This window comes from Lichenostomus cassidix, chromosome 6, assembly GCF_008360975.1.
Source record: "Lichenostomus cassidix isolate B80296 chromosome 6, HeHo_3.0, whole genome shotgun sequence".
In the NCBI taxonomy this organism is placed as follows: Eukaryota; Metazoa; Chordata; class Aves; order Passeriformes; family Meliphagidae; genus Lichenostomus; species Lichenostomus cassidix.
In genome coordinates, this window is record NC_139487.1 from 15,703,372 (window position 1) to 15,722,003 (window position 18,632).

The 18,632-nt window shown below is 39.2% G+C and overlaps 1 protein-coding gene across 3 annotated transcripts in view; it reads left to right on the top strand.

Annotated features, from left to right (window-relative positions):
* The window catches only part of PLCE1 (phospholipase C epsilon 1), a 139,049-nt gene extending 121,311 nt beyond the window's left edge, over positions 1–17,738 (top strand). For all 3 annotated transcript variants that reach the window (XM_085065238.1, XM_085065239.1, XM_085065240.1), the window contains 11 exons: positions 2,538–2,669; positions 3,808–4,098; positions 4,835–4,998; positions 5,908–6,169; positions 7,071–7,189; positions 8,325–8,453; positions 9,200–9,409; positions 11,180–11,341; positions 11,498–11,716; positions 12,454–12,664; positions 13,760–17,738. In XM_085065238.1, coding sequence (XP_084921364.1) covers positions 2,538–2,669; positions 3,808–4,098; positions 4,835–4,998; positions 5,908–6,169; positions 7,071–7,189; positions 8,325–8,453; positions 9,200–9,409; positions 11,180–11,341; positions 11,498–11,716; positions 12,454–12,633 — 1,868 coding nt within the window. In that variant the 3' untranslated portion in view covers positions 12,634–12,664; positions 13,760–17,738. The remainder of the gene's footprint in view (positions 1–2,537; positions 2,670–3,807; positions 4,099–4,834; positions 4,999–5,907; positions 6,170–7,070; positions 7,190–8,324; positions 8,454–9,199; positions 9,410–11,179; positions 11,342–11,497; positions 11,717–12,453; positions 12,665–13,759) is intronic.
* The last annotated feature ends 894 nt before the right edge of the window (positions 17,739–18,632 follow it).

Here is an 18,632-nt window from a genome sequence, read left to right on the forward strand (position 1 = left end):
CTCTGTGGCTCTGTTGCCTGTGTTCCTAACCAACTCAGAAAATGCAAGAGTTCTGGAAATAAGGAGGGCAGAATTCATGTCAGTGTCTGATCAATGGTGTAAATACTTTATTTCTCCTGTCTTCATACATTTTTGTTCCATGTTTACACTTGCTTACATCCCTGAATTTTAATCCCTGATTTGTGACTATAAAAAAGGGCAAGGACCATTATGTTCACTTATACTAACCTACTGGGTAACACAGACTTCCCTAAGTGTTCCCTGGTCAAAACAGAATTTATCATGTGGAGAAAATAACATTTCTTTTTATAAAACCTCTGGTAACAAGGAACCCATCACAGTTGTTGTTTCTGTGCTTTTTGACCTTACAGTCCTTGCTTAACTTCAATTTCAGTGTGTTGGATATCATTGCACTGTTATCTGAGAGGCTGAAGGTGTGTTCTCTGGGTCACCCGAGCTGAGGGCAGAGGAGCACCCCTGAGCACTGCTATTGGCACATGGCTGGTCACCTTGGTGCTGAGATCCTTACACAATGACTGGAGAAACTGAGTGCATAAAAACAGGAACTGCACAATCAAGTGGAGAGAGCAGAGAGTCACCTGAGCTCACCAGCATGAAATTCAGTCACCATCTCCATCATATCAGATTATCTGCCCCTATGGTATCACTTTGCAAGAAATTAAAGTGAACATAAAAAGCGGCACCCTACATTTAAAAATTCTGTAACCTCTCCTTCAGGGTCTGCAATCCTGCAGACGTTTTGTTGGTCTGAAACACGTGGTGAGAAGGTGGCAATTAGCATGTTAACCTGTTATGTTAGTATGGTGAGAATGAGAAGGGCAGGGAAACTTGCAATCCTCTGGATTAAGAATCTAGAAGTAGTAAAGCAGTGTGCACATATCTAACACGTGAGACAGGCACTAAACTCTGTAACTCAAAGCACATGGCATAGGAGTTGTAGGGAAATACAAAACATTTACTCTGTCACCATGGTAGTACCATAGGATTTATGTGTACAGTATGGTGGGATCTGAGATGGTCCTGCTTTGACCAGAGAGTTGGACCAGATGACTTCCATATCCTTGTCAACCTCTGTGATTTTGTGAATTTATGATTCTATGAATTGGTGAAGCTATATTTTGGAGTCAAATTTAAATTGGAGTGAAGAATGGAGGTTGTCTCTGGGAAGAGATGTGTAACATGCAAAGCATGGGAAAGACTGAAAGGAAACTCCCAGCTGCAGTGTACCCTGTGGCCATTGTGGGGTTCAGCCACCCCTGGGGCTCTGCACTGCACTCTCTGGTGATTTATGAGGTTAGTTTGTTCCCTCAGTGACTGTCTCCACAACAGGATTTTGGAACCTGGATCTTATTTGCCAAATCCATTTGATCCATTGAAAACTGGGTTTAAATAGTGCTGGAAGAACACAATGCATAACTCCACATTCTTCTAGTCAATTCATATTCCTTGATCCCAGTTTCTACCTTCTTCTGTGGCTTATGTGTATGCTTTGGCCCGAGGAGAAAATATATCTCCAACACTGAAAACATTTATGTATAATCTAAATTTTACTAACCCAAGCAGTTCCATTGAAACTGTATGCATAATTTTAGTAAGTACATGTACACATGCCATAAAGATTGAGAGCTGAAAATTTGCAGCTGTGGGCAAACTTCAGTCAGAAACAGGCCAATATATCCTCTTTGTGGTTTACATTTGTATTTGAAATATTAATATTAAATCCAGAACTGTCTTTAGGCAGGTGTGAATTGATGTGAATTAATAAGGAACATTTTAGGAGTCACAGTTAGGCATATAACAGTGTATTTGCTTTGTTATATTCTATATCACAAATACATCTTGGGTCTCTGAGAGCATCCTACACCTCACTGCTGGGGATGTCAGAATAACTACTGTGCACTTCAATTTTGATCTGCTCTGTGCTTTCTCCAAGCCAACAGAAAGAAATTGACCTTAAGTGGGATTAAGTCTCTTTCCTTTACCAGGATTCAGGTCATGATATTAATGATTATGTTTCTAGAATGCACAAGTCTGAATAATAGCTGTACTAGAGCTTTCCAGCTCCACTCCTAGTACATATTGGCCATTAAATATGTAATGGATTTTGCACACGTAACTGTATTTCCCAACACTGAAATAGAAATAAACAGAAGAAGCTGACTCTGAAAACATTTTGAAATTAAACTGTTTAACCAACAGTATTTGGACTATATTATATTATATTATATTATATTATATTATATTATATTATAGCTTCATATGGGTTTCTAGATGCATTGTATAAATGCATACATGTATACATTATATATAAAACCATACATAATATATACATATCTAAAAGTGTGTAGATATGTAAAGATGTTAAAATTAAATTATGGAGAAAAATACCCTGCTTGTCCTGTGTACTATACAACAAGAGTATTCATGCCTTCAAAAATAATGTAAAATATGATGGAAAATGTCATGCCCTCTTGGTCATGTTTTTTGGCTCATTTATTTTACATTTATGGGAACAGGCTTGTCAACTCTAAACCCATCTGGCTCTAGCAGAGGAAAAGAAAGAAAAAGCAGGAAGTCCATTTTTGGCAACAATCCTGGCAGGCTGAGCCCTGGGGAGTCAGCTGCTCTTGCCAAAGCATCTGGAAAAGGTAAAGTTAGCATCTTCTTTCACCAGTCACATGGAATGACTCTGTAATCCAACACATGTGCCAGACCAAGTTGTTAAAGATCAAATACTTTGCAATGTGTAAGATGTTAGACTTTGGAATGGTTTTTTGTTAGCACAGCAGCTATTACAGTACCATTATTATAACTGAAGTGTTGAGTGTGGAATATTAGGATTACTTGGTCAGAAATATGATGACCCTAATTTATAAACAATTCAAAACTAACATACATTTTAAATGATGTGTCTTAAAGTCGATATTTTAGAAGATGAAAGTGAGTATTTTCAAAGTACAGATGAAAGCCAGGACTTTTGGGCTGGTCCAGAAAAGAATTTTTATTGTCTGAAGCAGAGCTTAGCACGCCAAAATTCAGCCAAGTCCAAAAGTATAATTATGCAAATTAGACTCTGCAGGTGATCAGTTTGTGAACCTGGAAATTGTGCTTCTGCCTATTAACAGATGTAAAGGACTATATCTAGAAATACATCATATGGAAAGTACAGAAGAGGTTCTGGAGCAGGAAAAAGACACAGATCCCCTACCTTTCAAGTAATTGCCATAAGCAGATACTTTGAACTCATTTTCTGGCTCAGGGAGGATTGCATTTCTTGCAGCCCAAGGGCACGACTGCAGCAGACAGGAGAGATTTCCTTCTAGAGGCCAGTGTCCTAAAAATGAAGATGTCTGGTGCCTAATTCTAAAGCATACAAGTCTTTTGCTGCCTTTGTCCCCTAACTCTTGCACTTTCTGTTGATTGCCTGTTTGGAGACTTGGCAGGTGGCTTTCAGTCTTGCCTGTCTTCTTCATGTAAAATGTATAAATGAGAAAAAGGGAATTTTATTCCTTTATTGTACTCAGGCAAATGCCTATTAGGTATTTATTTATGAAAGTGGTAGTTAGCACATCTAATCATGGTATTATTTCAATACTTAAACATTGTGTTTCTTCTCATGGGGTACTGTGTAAGAAGGACTGTGACACTTGTCCTGAGTAGTGTCATTTTCCAGGATCATCTTTTTCTACCACAGCCAAAGCACAGACACATACTCCACCAGAAACCATTGAATTTTTGGAGTCTCTGGAGCTGCAGCTGTAACTTGATGCACTGTTTATTTTCCAGGTCCTTTCGATGTGATGAGGCAGACCTGGGAAGATCCCTGCTCTCCTTACAACTCTCCAGCTTCCCTCAGTGCCATCATCAGGACGCCCAAGTGCTACCACATCTCATCCCTGAACGAGAACGCTGCCAAGCGGCTGTGCCGGCGCTACTCGCAGAAGCTGATCCAGCACACCACCTGCCAGCTCCTCAGGACCTACCCTGCTGCCACCCGCATCGACTCCTCCAACCCCCACCCGCTCATCTTCTGGCTCCACGGCGTGCAGCTCGTGGCTCTGAACTACCAAACGGACGGTGAGGCGACACAAACTCAGGTTTTAATGCGTTTTAAATGTGATGGAAAGCCTGAAGTTGAGAATTTGTATTTTCCCTGTTTGCTTTTCCCCGCTCTCCTGAGGGGATCAACTAGCATCTGTGCATCCCAGCACAAGCAGGTTCATACCATGACAATCTGGTCCTTGAGAGCAGTGACTCCAGAGTCCAGGAGCTTTATGCCAATGCACCCGATCCCCTGATAACCCAGAAATGCCTGGACAGCAGCACCTTCCATTTACATTTTTATTTTATTGCTGAAGGTTGTTTTTTTTCCCCAGTTCAAGTAACTATTATCCCTTTCTGAGAATTTCAAGCACAAAAAGGTACTGAACTATTTTTAACTTGGAAGTGCTTGGATGCTGGTTTAACGTTGATCAAAATTTTTTGAACTATTTGCTATCCTGTCTTGTGTTCCTTCACGTTTTTGATGGGAGATCCGTTAGGTCATCTTCAGTGCTCTTTCATTCTGCAGTTCAGGGCACATTGCTAGAAACTTCTCAGAGAACTGGTGTAGGCAAGCCCTACAGTTCAATAAAGACAATGGAAAGAATTGGATACATAAATCACAGCTAGTTCTGAAAACCAGGAATGAAATGATAGTATGCAACTAAAATAATTTTTAAAAAGATACTTCAGACATGACTTTGTCTTCTCAGTTATAGTTTTTCCAGTGTACCGTTACTCTCTGTAAGTTTTGGCTGGCTTACTTTCACAGATCTTCCTCTGCAACTCAATGCAGCAATGTTTGAGGCTAATGGTGGCTGTGGATATGTTTTGAAACCTCCAGTTCTGTGGGATAAAAATTGTTCAATGTACCAGCAGTTTTGTCCATTGGAAAGAGACCTTGATAATAAGGAGCCAGCTATATATTCTTTAACAGTAAGTACATGAGAAGGGAGTTTCAAACAGGCAGACAGAAGTAGACAATGAGCAACTGCAGTCTTCAGCCAGCATTACAGTCATGGTTCTAAATGAAAAGATTAAATCTTAAATTGTTGCTTGTATTTGCTGAGGGTCAGCCTAACTAACAGAAATTGGAGGGAGAAAGAGCAAAGATTTGTCTTAATTTTATTTTATTTTATTGTCTGGTTTGTATCCATAGTTACTGTTTCCTTCACGATATTTCTCAAAACTCAGTCCTGAAAGCATTTTCCCTGGGACTACACAACTGTGTAAAATTACACATATGCCTTGATGTTTTACACATTTGTGAACACTTGAAAAGCTACACAAAAAGCCATTATGGAAAGCTGTACGGAATCTTGAAAAAATATTTTTTGTAAGTTATATAATAAGATATATAATTCATGGATTTTTGGCCAAAAAAAGTATTCTCAGAAATAGTCCTTTCCAGGAAATAAGTCAGAAAAATGAGATTCATAAGAATCAGAATTCTCACAGCAGTGGTAATTGCACACCTAATTCTTGTGCTGTGCATGCCAAAGCAAGCCAGAGCTCAGTGCCATCACTCGAGTAATGGAGAAGAAAATGTGATCCTTTTTGACTTTCATTCTTTCTGGATTAATGTTCAGATGCCTTGAACAGTTACACTCACAATGTATAGTGTATTTTTCAGAGGAAAGATACCATAGCAGTGGTGTTGGGGGTGGGAGGGCTGAGGCAGCACTGCTTCTGAAGTTACTGCCCTGGCAACCACAAAAGTAGGTGAGTGTTGCAATTAAATCAGCATGTTAACAAACTGTGCTTAGGGGTGAGTAGTATTTTGCTCAGGATCACAACAGCACAGGGATTACTCCCCTAACTGTTCTCTGTACTCCTCGGCTTCAGATCGTGTCTGGGCAGAACGTTTGCCCCAGCAACAGCACGGGCAGCCCCTGCATCGAGATCGACGTGCTGGGGATGCCCCTGGACAGCTGCCACTTCCGCACCAAACCCATCCACCGCAACACCCTCAACCCCATGTGGAATGAGCAGTTCCTTTTCCGGGTTCACTTTGAGGATTTGGTCTTCCTCCGTTTTGCGGTCGTTGAAAATAACAGCTCAGCTGTAACAGCTCAGAGAATCATTCCCCTGAAAGCACTGAAGAGAGGTACTGTGCAGTTTGTGGTGGCACCCCGTGCCAAAATGGTCCAGCAGATTCCTGGGCTGGGTCCTTCCAGAGGGACAATTTTAATCAGGTGGTTGCATTTTTCTAGAGGAGACAGGGAGCAAGTATCAGACAACACACCATGTCCTGGCAGTACAATGCTGATCTGAGGCTCCCTGGGAGCTGGGCAGCTACCCCAGCGACTTGTGAAAAGTCTGATCCTGTGCTGTTGTGGAGGCAGGAGCATGTTGTACTCACCTGCTCTGATCCAGAGGGTACTCCTGAGGTTATGGTCACCTGGACTCAGGCTGCTCCCTGAGGAAGCTTGGAGTGGTTTCACTCCCTGCCTTGTCCTTTGCCCAAGAAACTGCTGTGCCCAGGTCCCACTTGGCAGAGGGGAATTGCATTTCTCACAGCTGTGGCTGGAGGGGACTTGAAGGAAGGGTGAAAAAAAGTGAGAGAGGGATGAGGAAACATCAGTAATTGTGTGATCCCTGGGGGAGGGAGTTTCCATGTAGCTCTTCTATGTTTGCTTTGTGCCAATGTAATACCACACAACTGTCTGGGTTGGCATATGAGGAGATCTGGCCACAGACACACATTTTCCAGTGAGAATTTGACCATGCTTTATTCATATTCTGATATTTAGATATTTTATGCATATTGAATATATACATAATATATATATATTGAATATTATGGCAAAACAAAGGTAGGTTGCTCTCTGAGCCACTCAGCAGCAGGATTTGTGTTACACTGTTGTACAGAGTGTTAATGCAGTGTTATTACAGTGCTTTAAACCCTACCTGTGTAGCTGTAAATACAGCAAATTTGAGTTTTCCATTTATGAGACTTGTGTCCTAGGATCTAGCAAAGTATTTACAGGAGAATTTTTTGTCTTTAGGCTACAGGCATGTCCAGCTCCATAACCTGCACAATGAAACATTAGAGATTTCCAGTTTGTTCATAAACAGTCGGAGAATGGAAGAAAGTCCCTCTGGAAACACTCTGCCTGCATCTATGGTAATTTAATTTTTGTTTGTGTGTGTGAATTACCTGTATTCTTGGTTTAATAACTTCTATGATGTGAAGATTTCTGTAGCCAGAGTGTCCAAAGATGTTAGCCCTCAAACCTGCACATTCTTCAGACATATCTTGATGCCTGCTTTTTTTTTTGGCTTTGGTGGAAGTAAGGGTACCCCACCTGGCTAAAACTGTGGGAAGGTAAATCTTTTCAAGTCTGGCTTCTCTGCTGTATTTAGGTATAGAACAAGAAATGTGCTCCTCGACTGGGGGAGTGTGGATGAGCAGTGAGGTGCAGTGCTGCCTCATGCATTCCTTTGTGTATGAATTGTGAGCAAAACATTTGAGACCAAAAAAACAAAGATGCAAATTACCAGCAACTTTGAAATAAAGAGAGTAAAATTGATTCCTATAGCAAGAAAAGATTAATTTTTTCATACAGATTTATATATGTGTGTGCACATCCACGTTTGTATGTGCAAATAAATATACATATATATAGATATTTGTGTATCTAAAAATATGTATGTATACATGCATAGATTAATGTGATTTTTTTTAAAAGCCCTTACTGTTAGGTTACCTGGGTTACTTGTGTTTTAGCAATTTTAAACATGTATTTTATCATTTTTCTGACTCCTAAAATGTTAGATAAAACTTCCTGAGCTCCTGTGCGTGCAGCAGATGTGTTGCAGACATTATCTGCTGTGAATACATGCCAAACTTATATCTTGGTGAATTACTAGGACAGAAAGGAAGAACAAATAGTTTGGAGGTTAAAACAAAGCTATAGGTTTTCTTCCAGTAATCTGTATGTTGATTCCAAATATCTGAGCTCAGCCTGAATGGGGAATGAGTTTGGCCCTTTGTCCAGTGGCAGTTTATGTATTCCCACTGGAAGACTTCCTTTTTCTCCTTTCACTTCAGCTTCAAGGTAGGATGGAGGCTTTTGGAGGGTTTGTTGGGAGTATTTTAGATGCCTCATTCCACAGTGTAAGACAGAGCCATGTATTAACTGAACAGCTTTACTTTGTCAAGGCCTTCACAACCTGTGTGTACAGTTTCTTTTAAGCAACCTAGAAATAACATGCCTGTGTAAAAACATCCAGTCACCTGTTAAATGTTGTCTGAACAGTTATTTAGCCCGGGAGAAAGAAAAGCTGCTGTGACTTACAAAGTGACAGTTCATGGAATTCCAGGCCCAGAGCCTTTCACTGTTTTCAATATAACTGCAGGGACCACGGCTGCACAGCTGCTCCATCAGGTGAGCTTCCTGCTGAATTGCAGACTCTTCCTTGCAAGAATCCACACTAACATCCTGCTGGACTTCTGTCTCCCTGCATTTCTCACACACAAAGTCGTTGTAGTTCATTCATCACAGCAAGGGGTGCTGTTTGAAATGCATTGCTGTGGAATTAATTACATTGCAAACACAGAATGTAATCAGTGGAATTTTCCCAAACTTGGCTTCAGAGAATGGGTTTATAATGTTAGAACATATTCCCTATTAGTATTTTAATATTTGGGCATATGCAGATGAGAAGAACAATTTCTCTAGTCAACAGGGGCAGTGGGTTCTGCTTACAACAAGGGCAACCTTTTCTCAATTCTTTGAACTGAAGCACCGTAGGAATAGAGAGTAAAAGTTAGAGGGCTAAGTTCATGAGTAGAAAAACCAGTTAACTCAGCAGGGATTGTTATTCTAGCAGTGGGAAAAGACTGTACTGTCCTGGGATTATGAATAAATTTTCTGGCCAGCCAAAAAGGACCGAAATAAGCTTAAATAGTACTGCCTTGTCTGGAACAGTTGAACTGCTTGGCTGGGCTAAAGAGAACAGGACATTACCCTGGAGTAAAATATCTGAATAATAAATAGCACATCAGAAATCCTGCTTGTGCTGACAGAATGGTTACTGATTCTTGAAGCTTCCTTATTCATTCTCATTTATAAGTACTAATTATGCAAAGTTTATATCTGGCATTCTAATTGTTGTGTGTTGTCTGTCTTAGCTTTTGGCTACCATAAAAGGCACCGAGTCATGTGCTGCAGACTATTTTCTGATGGAAGAGAAAAGTTTTATATCTAAAGAAAAGAGTGAATGCAGAAAACCACCATTCCAGAGAGTGATTGGTCCTGAAGAAGGTCTAGTGCAGCTTTTGAACAGTTGGTTCCCAGAAGAAGGATATGTTGGAAGAATTATCTTTAAAACCCGAGAGGAAGTAAGTCTGTTTTAGATAAATTATTATTTACAAAGGTAGCTAAAAATAGCTCTTAGGACCAGGAAACAAAAGGGTGTGCAGTATTTGTTTCACTACTTGGTGAGTAATGTCAATGCTGTTGTACACTGTTTAAAAACAAACTTAACTCTTGAGTGAGCAAGCACAGCTAGACTTTATATACCTGTGGGACACCAGCGGGACCTCTGTCAGCTCCAGTATGAGCTGTGTGCTGTTCATTCATTATGGCTCAGTCACCAGTTCAGTGCCTCTGTTTGGAGTGTTGGTTCTAATTTAATGCAAATCTAGATTGTGCCATGATAGCAAATTAATAAAAAGATAAGTTAATACCAAAGACCACAGATAACAGAACTCCAGACAACCACCAACAATTCAGATGGCCAGCAGCTTCTCATCTGTCTAGAAAAATTAGAAATAATTTTAATGATAAAGAATAAGTCTAAAAGCCTCAAAGAATGATTAAATTATCAATGATAGCCTAAAATAATGAAATAAGAGATTTCTTTTAATTTAAAGGAGGAAGATGACTTCAGTTTAAACTATGAGCAAAGCATCTCACGCTTGTGAGACAGAGACAAAAAAAGCAGGGGAAAGACACTTATTGATCCCATTTCCAGAAGCACATTCTGTGGTCAGTTCAACAAATAAAAATGCTTGCTTAGTACACAGATTTTACATACACAAATTACAGAGGTCCTCTGGGATACTTTAAAGTGAAAAAAATATATGTTTGCTTATTCTGATAGAATTTTTGATAAAGTTTCAATTTGACAAATTGCTATTATGTTGCACAAGTCCACATTTTGGTTTCCTTTATAGCTAGTATTTGGAGCAAAAATTACAAGGTAGGAATTGGTTTGTGGAAATAGTAGCCTACTGAATTCCACTGACTGTAGCACTGCCTTTGTCAGTGTGTGCTGCCATACATGTTCTGCCAAGCCCATTCCTTCAGAAAACAGGTTAAAATCTGTCTTAGCACATGTGAAAATTGTGCTGTAGTTCTTATGCTGCAGTTGCTGTAGTTCTGTCCTGTGATGCGAATACCTCAATGCTTTATCCAGAATTTTGAGCCTTTCTGCAGACAGCAGCACCTCAGAGCTTGGAGCTAGAAATGAAGCTGCAAATCTGACTGGAAAAACAAGGAGCAGATCCAGTGACAGGGTGCAATACACAGCCCATATTTACAGCTTATGATTCCAAGCTGTGTTCCAAGGTGTTGGACAGAAATGCATTCTCTGAGAGAAGGTTCAGGGGGGAATTCTGTCTAAAATCTGCAGTAGTCATTGAAAAGGGAGAGAGAGACAAGCAGCCTTCCTCTTGCTCCACACCACAGGAAAACGTTTGCTCAGATTCTGGCTCTCTAAATTCTTTTGGCTTTAGTGCAGGGACAGGAAAGAAAAGAACCCTTTCCACCATGTCTCATCTTACTGCCACCATTACATGACAAAACACCATTTTGTATACATAAGGAGAGGATTTAAGGGACCGTTTTTGTGAAATATGGTGCTATATAAACATCTCCATTCCTCACCTACTGTGAGAGGTATTTCAGATACTGATTTTAGAAAACATGGGTATTTGCTAGCATTATTATTATTTATCATTAGCAATAGTGGCTTCTCAAAACTCTCAAGTGAAATGGAGCTCAGGCAACTGCAGTCTCCAATTTCCACATGATAAAAACCTTTTGTGACCACCACCTCTTAGTTACCTCTCTGAAGTAAATGGATTTGTCTCTCATTTTCTCTGTAGAATTTAAATGAGAGAAATGTCTTTCAAGAAGCAAAGGAAGAAGCAGCCATCAGCTCTGAGGATGACAGTTTCTTTGTTCAGGTACATGATGTCTCCCCAGAGCAACCACGCACAGTGATCAAAGCTCCACGGCTCAGCACAGCTCAGGATGTCATACAGCAGGTAAGTGCTCGAGCCACCTTAACAGGGAGGGTGAAGTTGGTTTCAAACAAGCTAAGGTGGGATTTGTTCTCAGCACTGGCTGAGCAATTGGTTTAGTAACCCGAATCTGAGGGAATGCCTTCTTTTTTGGTCTTTTTTTTTTCTGCCTTTAAATAGACTCTCTGCAAAGCCAAATACTCCTACAGCATTTTGAGCAATCCAAACCCAAGTGATTATGTGCTCTTGGAAGAGGTGACAAAAGAGCCAGCAAACAAAAAGTCTTCAACATCTAAACCATCTCAGAGGATTCTCTCCGATCAAGAGTGTGTGTTTCAGGCCCAAAGCAAGTGGAAAGGAGCAGGAAAATTTATCCTTAAGCTCAAAGAACAGGTTCAGGTAAAAGATGCAGTATTTGCAGAAGGTGTTGTAGATGGTGTGTCATCAGCTTAATGGGAACATGCTTGCCATGGGAGGGAGACACGACTGGCATGAGGTCAGGTGGGGAGGACACACCACAGGAGAAAGGAGATTCCTCTTTTTTGTGAACCTCCCTTCCTTTTTCCTTTGCAATACTGCATCAGTTACATCCAGCAACATGATTCCTTCACACACTGCACTTTTGGGACAACCTTTATTTGCTACCAGCTTTCTATTTCTCAAAATCCTCTGGCTGTGCAAACCGTGTTCCCTGTCATAATAAAGGACCATTCAAATGGGCAGAACTTAAAAGCTACTGGAATAAAGTCCCCTTTATTCCTGCCCAGTGAAAAAGCTGTTCTGTTGCTTTATCTCAGGCTTAAAAAAATGGCAGGAATGAAGTACATGCCTGCTGGGAGAAGGAGCTGCATTCTCCTTTCCAGCAGACACCACCAATACACAGCAGCTGTTGCTTTAAAGTAACTGTATTATAAACACAGATTATTAAATTTAATAAACATATCTTTCACACTGCATAATTTTTAATTAATTTATGCAGAACAATCAGAAGGATGTGCCTGGATGAAAGCACAGCCGTGCTGCATTCCTAAAAGGAGGCCTACTTAGCAATGTTAGGTGTTTTCACATTAATTCCGTATTTCACAGGGAACAAGCAGTTGTTAAAGCACTTCTATGATCTTTTTTAATTTTCACAGGCAGCACGAGATGACAAGAGAAAAGGCATCTCCTTCACCAGTGAACTGAAGAAGTTAACCAAGTCGAGTAAGCAGTACCGGGGCTTCGTGTCACCCCCGCTGCAGGTCCTGGCCGACAGTCCCCAGGGCAGGGACGAGAGAGCTGCGTGTGCCTTGGCCTTCAGTGACATCATGGAATGACCCAGCTGCTACCACAGCATGGCCTGCTCAGGTATGAGACACCCACTCGAGTGCTGGACAGGCATTTAGTGCAGGATTCACTGGGGATTCCTTTTTCCAAGCTGTAGCTGATTAAAACCAGTGAGGTACGAGGGACTGACAGAACGATCCATAAAAGCCTCATACACTGGTGTGCACAGGCACAATGACATCAGGAAGGTCTCCAATTCTTTATTATGGCATTTACTCCAGTGGATCAGAATGGTGAAGTTTCACCCACTTTCTCTGTCCATTTAATCCATAATGTTGCATCCTGGTTGATTTTGCAGTATGCATTTTTATAAACAATTCTGCTTAATTATTGATGTTCTGTTACTCTTTTGCTCTGGCCCATGGCAAATAGAAATGAGCTTTTATTTTTTTTTTTTTTGTTACCATCCAGATAATAAAATAATCAGGACTGGTGATCTTTTTTTCAGCTAGAACAAGTTTATAGTGTTAATTTCTGTCTGCGGAAATTTTGCCAGAAATGTTTAAACATTTACACTATCCTTTCTGTATCTCTTCAATTTCTTCCATCTCGCTTGACTTCAAACAACTGAAATACACAACAAAGACTGTCCCGTTTATATGGAGATAGTAAGTGCCACTTGGCCAGCAATGTACACTAACCAGACACTTGCACAGTGCTACTACAGCACTGAGACAGCAGCTGGGAAGTTACAGCTCATTGCAAGTCAAGAAGAAATCTTTTTTAGTGTTGATAATCCCACCTCACATATGGCAAATTTAGGATTACAATTTTTTTCTGTATACATCTAATTATTAAAGCATTATTTGACATGCACTGTGATGCTGCTGCTAAGTCATTAAATTAACATAATTCAAGCACTATCTTCATTTGCAAGGTGTTTCAAATAGGAAGGGATGAATTTAATACCTTACTTCGAGGCTGCTGTAAAACTCCTAATGCTCTAAAGCAATTTGAATTCAAGGATAGCAAAGTAAATTATGGGAAGATTGCAGTCACTTTCCCTCTTCTGCATTTGGTTGGCTTTTAGTTTTGTTTTGGGGGTGGGGTTTTTTGTTTGGTTTTTTTTTTCTCGAAACCCAAACCTGGAATTTACATCACTGAATCCTTCTGCAGTGCCTTTGAAGGATCCTGCTGCAGACTGAACTGGTCAGCACCTGTGTGCCCTGTGCTACAGATGCTTAATCCAGGCAATGGTGCTGGATTAACATCCACAGTGTGGGCATCCTACATAGGATACTGTAGATTGGAAAGATGCCTGTCAGCTCTCGGAAGATTCTTCTCTTCCTGTATCTTCGCGGATTCTCCGTAGGCAGATGGAGAAGTTTTCTTGGACTGTAAGTTGTAAACAAACAGGTGTCATCACCCTCCCCTTTTTAAACAAAAGGTAATTTTAGCTCGTTGCCTCTAAGGAATCTGAAGGCAGAGAACCAGAGTGTTCTTTTATGTGTATTATATTAAAATAACGCACTTTTACCTGAAGATAACTGTTAAAACACTGTGTTAAGTGATTGTAAAGAGATTTAAATATACTGTAACTTCCTTTGCATATCTGTTTAACTTTGGTTAATATACATGAAACACTCAAAATTATTTATGGTTTATCTACATTAACAAAATAATGTACAATAGCTGAATTCCCCTTACTGGTAGTGAGACTTTGACAAGGAACAACATTTTCTTATAAATTTTAGATTTCCAGGCTTGTGTTTAAAGACTGAATATTTATTATCATGTTCCAAAGTACATGCCATTGTATAGTATATTTATCATATACTACTTTTTAGAAAATGCAGGTTTTTTAATCTCTCTTTGGATTTAGAGGAAAAAGAGTTTGAGCTTTTCTGGTTGTTTCTTTTCAGCACAAGATGTTTAATACCCAATACTGACCAAATTGAAAATAATGCATTGATAAGTGCAATTAACATTTCAAAGTTTTGAATTCAAACCACATTTTTCCATATAGTCAGGAACTCTCTTTTTACTTGTCTGTTAAACACAGAGGGTATAAAGAACTTTATAACTCTTGACAATTCTGTTTACATAGAAACACTGTTGTGACGTTTTACATGTGCTGAATTCATCTTTTGTTATCTAAGTTAGTTGTGGTAGTCTCTTTTTTTTCCTCCATGGGACTTACTGATGTGTTTTGATATTTAAAACAATCCATTACAGGGGCAAAAATTAAACAACTGCTGGAATCAGCCATCCCTTTGATCTCCCACAAGAAATGTGTCTGTGGGAAACAAATTGCTCTGCACACGTTTTTATTTTACTAAAGCAAACCCTGAACAGAGGAGAGAAGTTATAGGCAGTAGTCTCATGACAGCTAATGTCCCCTATTAATCAGAAAATGAATGAAAGAAAACAAAGTAATTAACTGGCATATAAACCAGCAGACAGAAGCAGCAAAAAGATGAAGTTTTTCATTATATACTACAGAAAATGCCTATAAAGTAGCCATTACCAAAGTAAAAAAGTGCCCTCTTGAGGTCACTTCCAGCTTTCAGGAAAAACAACCACAGACATACAAAAAAGTCAAATTTCTCAGTGGCATATCCTCACAGAGGCCATGCACTTCCCACTGCTCATCCTTCACAAAAATGAAGTTTTGAACTGATGTACCAAACCAGCATTTTGCAATTCAGCAATGACCCAACTCGAGCCCCCAACCACCTCCTAACTCAGCCTCTCATTACCAATTCCAACAGCAGCAGCCCCTGTGAGGGACATGTGCTCTCTCCCCACCCTGCCCAAGGAAAGACTGACCCCGAGTAAAATGTTAAGAAGTGACAACTTACACATAGTTTTATATGCATGGTTTGCTTTGGAATACTTTGGAATTACTGGGAAATACATCAACCTGCTGTACAATTCAACTAATGCAACCATTTTTTTAAATGTTAGCTTCATTGTCTCTGTTATTTTAACACAGTAGCAGTTTGACATCACTGAGAATTTTTTCCTTTTGGTGTTTTTATGGCATTTTAGAAACAATACTTAATTTCCTGTAGCTTGTCCTTACCTGTTTAGCTTTTTTTGTTGTTGTTGTTGTTGGTGTGGTTTTTTGGGTTTGGGGTTTTTTTATCTTTAGCAGCTCTGAAATTTCTTTACATCACACCTGTAGTATCACAGTAGGCTGGAAGACACCTTTGCTAATTAATTGGATTCATCACAGAAAGTTCATATACCCATGTTGTCATCCTTTAGTGCTTTTCTGTCACATAGATTTAAAAAGAAAAAAAGCAATCATGGGGAATCCAAGGGGACATCAGTAGTCATGTCACATTGTGTACCACAGGCCTAAGACTAGCCTGAAGTCTGGTGGCCATTTAAAATTAGTAGTTTTGTACTATTTCTGCTAACACAATCTTTCTAGCTGTGGGCATAGCTTATTAATATGAGCATCTTCATCTTCAATTGCAGTCAGAACCTGCTTTTGCTGCTGTTTATCATAGTGAAAGAGAACAGCAAAATATTTGGTTTTTTAATTTAAAAAACCTAACTTTGTAGGCATACAGCTATCTAGAACTATGTCCAGATGAAAGGCTAATTAACCTGGTCCAGTATTTTCGTTACAGTACCGATATCACTTAATTTAAAGTTTAGGTATTGGTAGATATCCAGGTAAACTTTTGTTGGTGAAAACATGATACACTGTGGGGTGAATATGGAAAAGAATTACAGTGCCCTTCCTTTTGCTGGTTCCAAGTAGTGAAAATACAATACCACGTGAAGCATTAAACAGCAAGGAGGGGTTGTTAACTTTTGTGAAAGCCTAGTTAAAGAGCTTTCATGTGGTAAGTTATTATGCTCATAGGAAAGTTTATTCTGTTTAGCCACAGATGCTGTTTCTGCAGGAATCTGTCCACACATTCCTATGACAAAACAACTCTGTCTTTTTCCATGCTTTTGGTTGAGCATGGACATCAATTATGAGAATACATTCATTTTTACATTACAAACTATTTACAGGAAGCAGCTTCCAGGATAAAGTTTGAAAGAAAGGAATGTAAACAATCAACACCTTCCAGAAACATGCAGTCTCTGAGCAGTCGCAGGCCTTGTGCTGCACCGCTTACAGGTGGAAATCTCTTGCTTCTCATGCTCCGTTGCCTATTGGCAAAAACACAAAAGTATTTCATTCTATACTGTTGAAAAACTGCTACTTTTCTACCCATTTCTTACCCTTTCCCTGTGCAGCATGTGCTGCTTGCAGTGGTGTGACTGTATGGGCCAAAAGCTGGGCAGTCCCAGCTCCTGTGTGCGTGCAGAGCTGGTAGGAACTGGAGCACTCCAGGAGCTACTTCCTCCACCGCCCAAAGAGTTTCCTGTTTCTATCTTACTGACCCCAAATTAGAGCAGTTACAACACTAAAAAATACTGTCTCCGTTTTAAGTTTTTTAAGCCTAGTGACATTTTTTTTCTTGCTACTAATATTACTAGGTGAGGTGTCTGAATAGCCACTTTTAGAAATGTGTCTGCTTCTAGAATTCACAGGCTTTCAAGAATTAAAATACCCAAATAGTTCGAGAGCACTTTCTCTTACATTCATAGTTTATTTTCAAAAAGAGAAGACCTTGCTGGTAGCTTTACAGGCTAAGTCTGCAGCTTCTGAAACTCAACTGTCTGTTCTGCTCTAGCTCTTCAAATGCTTCAGTTAACATCTGGTTTTTAATCACTGTTACTATTCCACTATAAAACTCAATTTACTTTTAGGGTAGCCCACTAAATGTACCAATGGTGGAAATTTTTCCTGTCTGTGATAAATATTTTGTAACTTAAATAGAGATAGACATTTGGCAGAGTTAGCAAAAAACCACAGAAATAAATAGCAGTAAATAGATTTTGTTGAATAGATGTATAGGCTCTTTCAGAATGACTTGTACAGTTGTCTTCCTCTGCCTCTTCAAGCATGTCAAAGTCTTCTGACAATGCAACATCACTATGTGCCAGTCTTTATATGTTTGGAAACTATGTAAAATGAACAATTTTAAAAGTGACTTTTCCACCTGGACTATTTTCTCTCTGCTGACTTGAAGAATAAACTTGTATTTGTATATGTTGTAAAAAAATAAATGGTTTAAGATGTTGACTCTTTGCTTTTGCCTTCCTGAACTGACAAGGTATTGACAAATGTCCCTCTTGGAATTTTGCAGAATGTAAATCACATCTGTATTTGCAAACCCTTAACAACTAAACTGAAGAGAACTACTCAAAAGCTATCGGAATGACAACCTAAGCAGACAGAAATACACAGATAACCACCAGTACTGTGTATGCAGTTTTTTAGTCTACATAGTAATATAGGTATTTTCTAATCCATTAATACATATATGTCTGTTCTAAAAATGTTTGTAAATATCTGTTTAATTATTTGGAAGTCAGTGAACTAGGTGTGATTAATACTAAAAACATGTATTAAAAGAGAAATAAATTAATTGTAAAACCATCTAAGAAGCATAAATCAGGGTAAAGGACTAAATACTCTAGAGAAAAAAAGATGTTTTCTGACTTAAAGCTTTTAAAAACTTACACACATACCACTATCACATCATAGATTAAGCACTACAGAAATACATTAGCTGTCAGGGGACAGCCCACTACAATGGAATCCCCTTTACAACAGAATTCACACGAAGACAATACTCACCTTTGCATTATTTCATATATTTCACCTGCTCTTTGCAAAGCCAACATGCAACTGACAATGGATTCCAAAAAAATCAGACAATAAATAATATTTGGGGAATGTGGAGAGAATTTCCTACAAAATTAAAAAAAACATTCTTACCTTGTATTTGTCTAGTATTCTTAAGAGCACTGCTTTATTGAAGACACTGCAGTAGAGCATTCAATGATGATGATAGTTCAGAACTGAAATTCAATATTAATTTGCCAATATCAAGGTTGATCAGAGGGAAAAAAACCACCATATGCAAAATCACTTCAAGATGAGATAAACAGTTAGAATACATCAGAAGAAAAA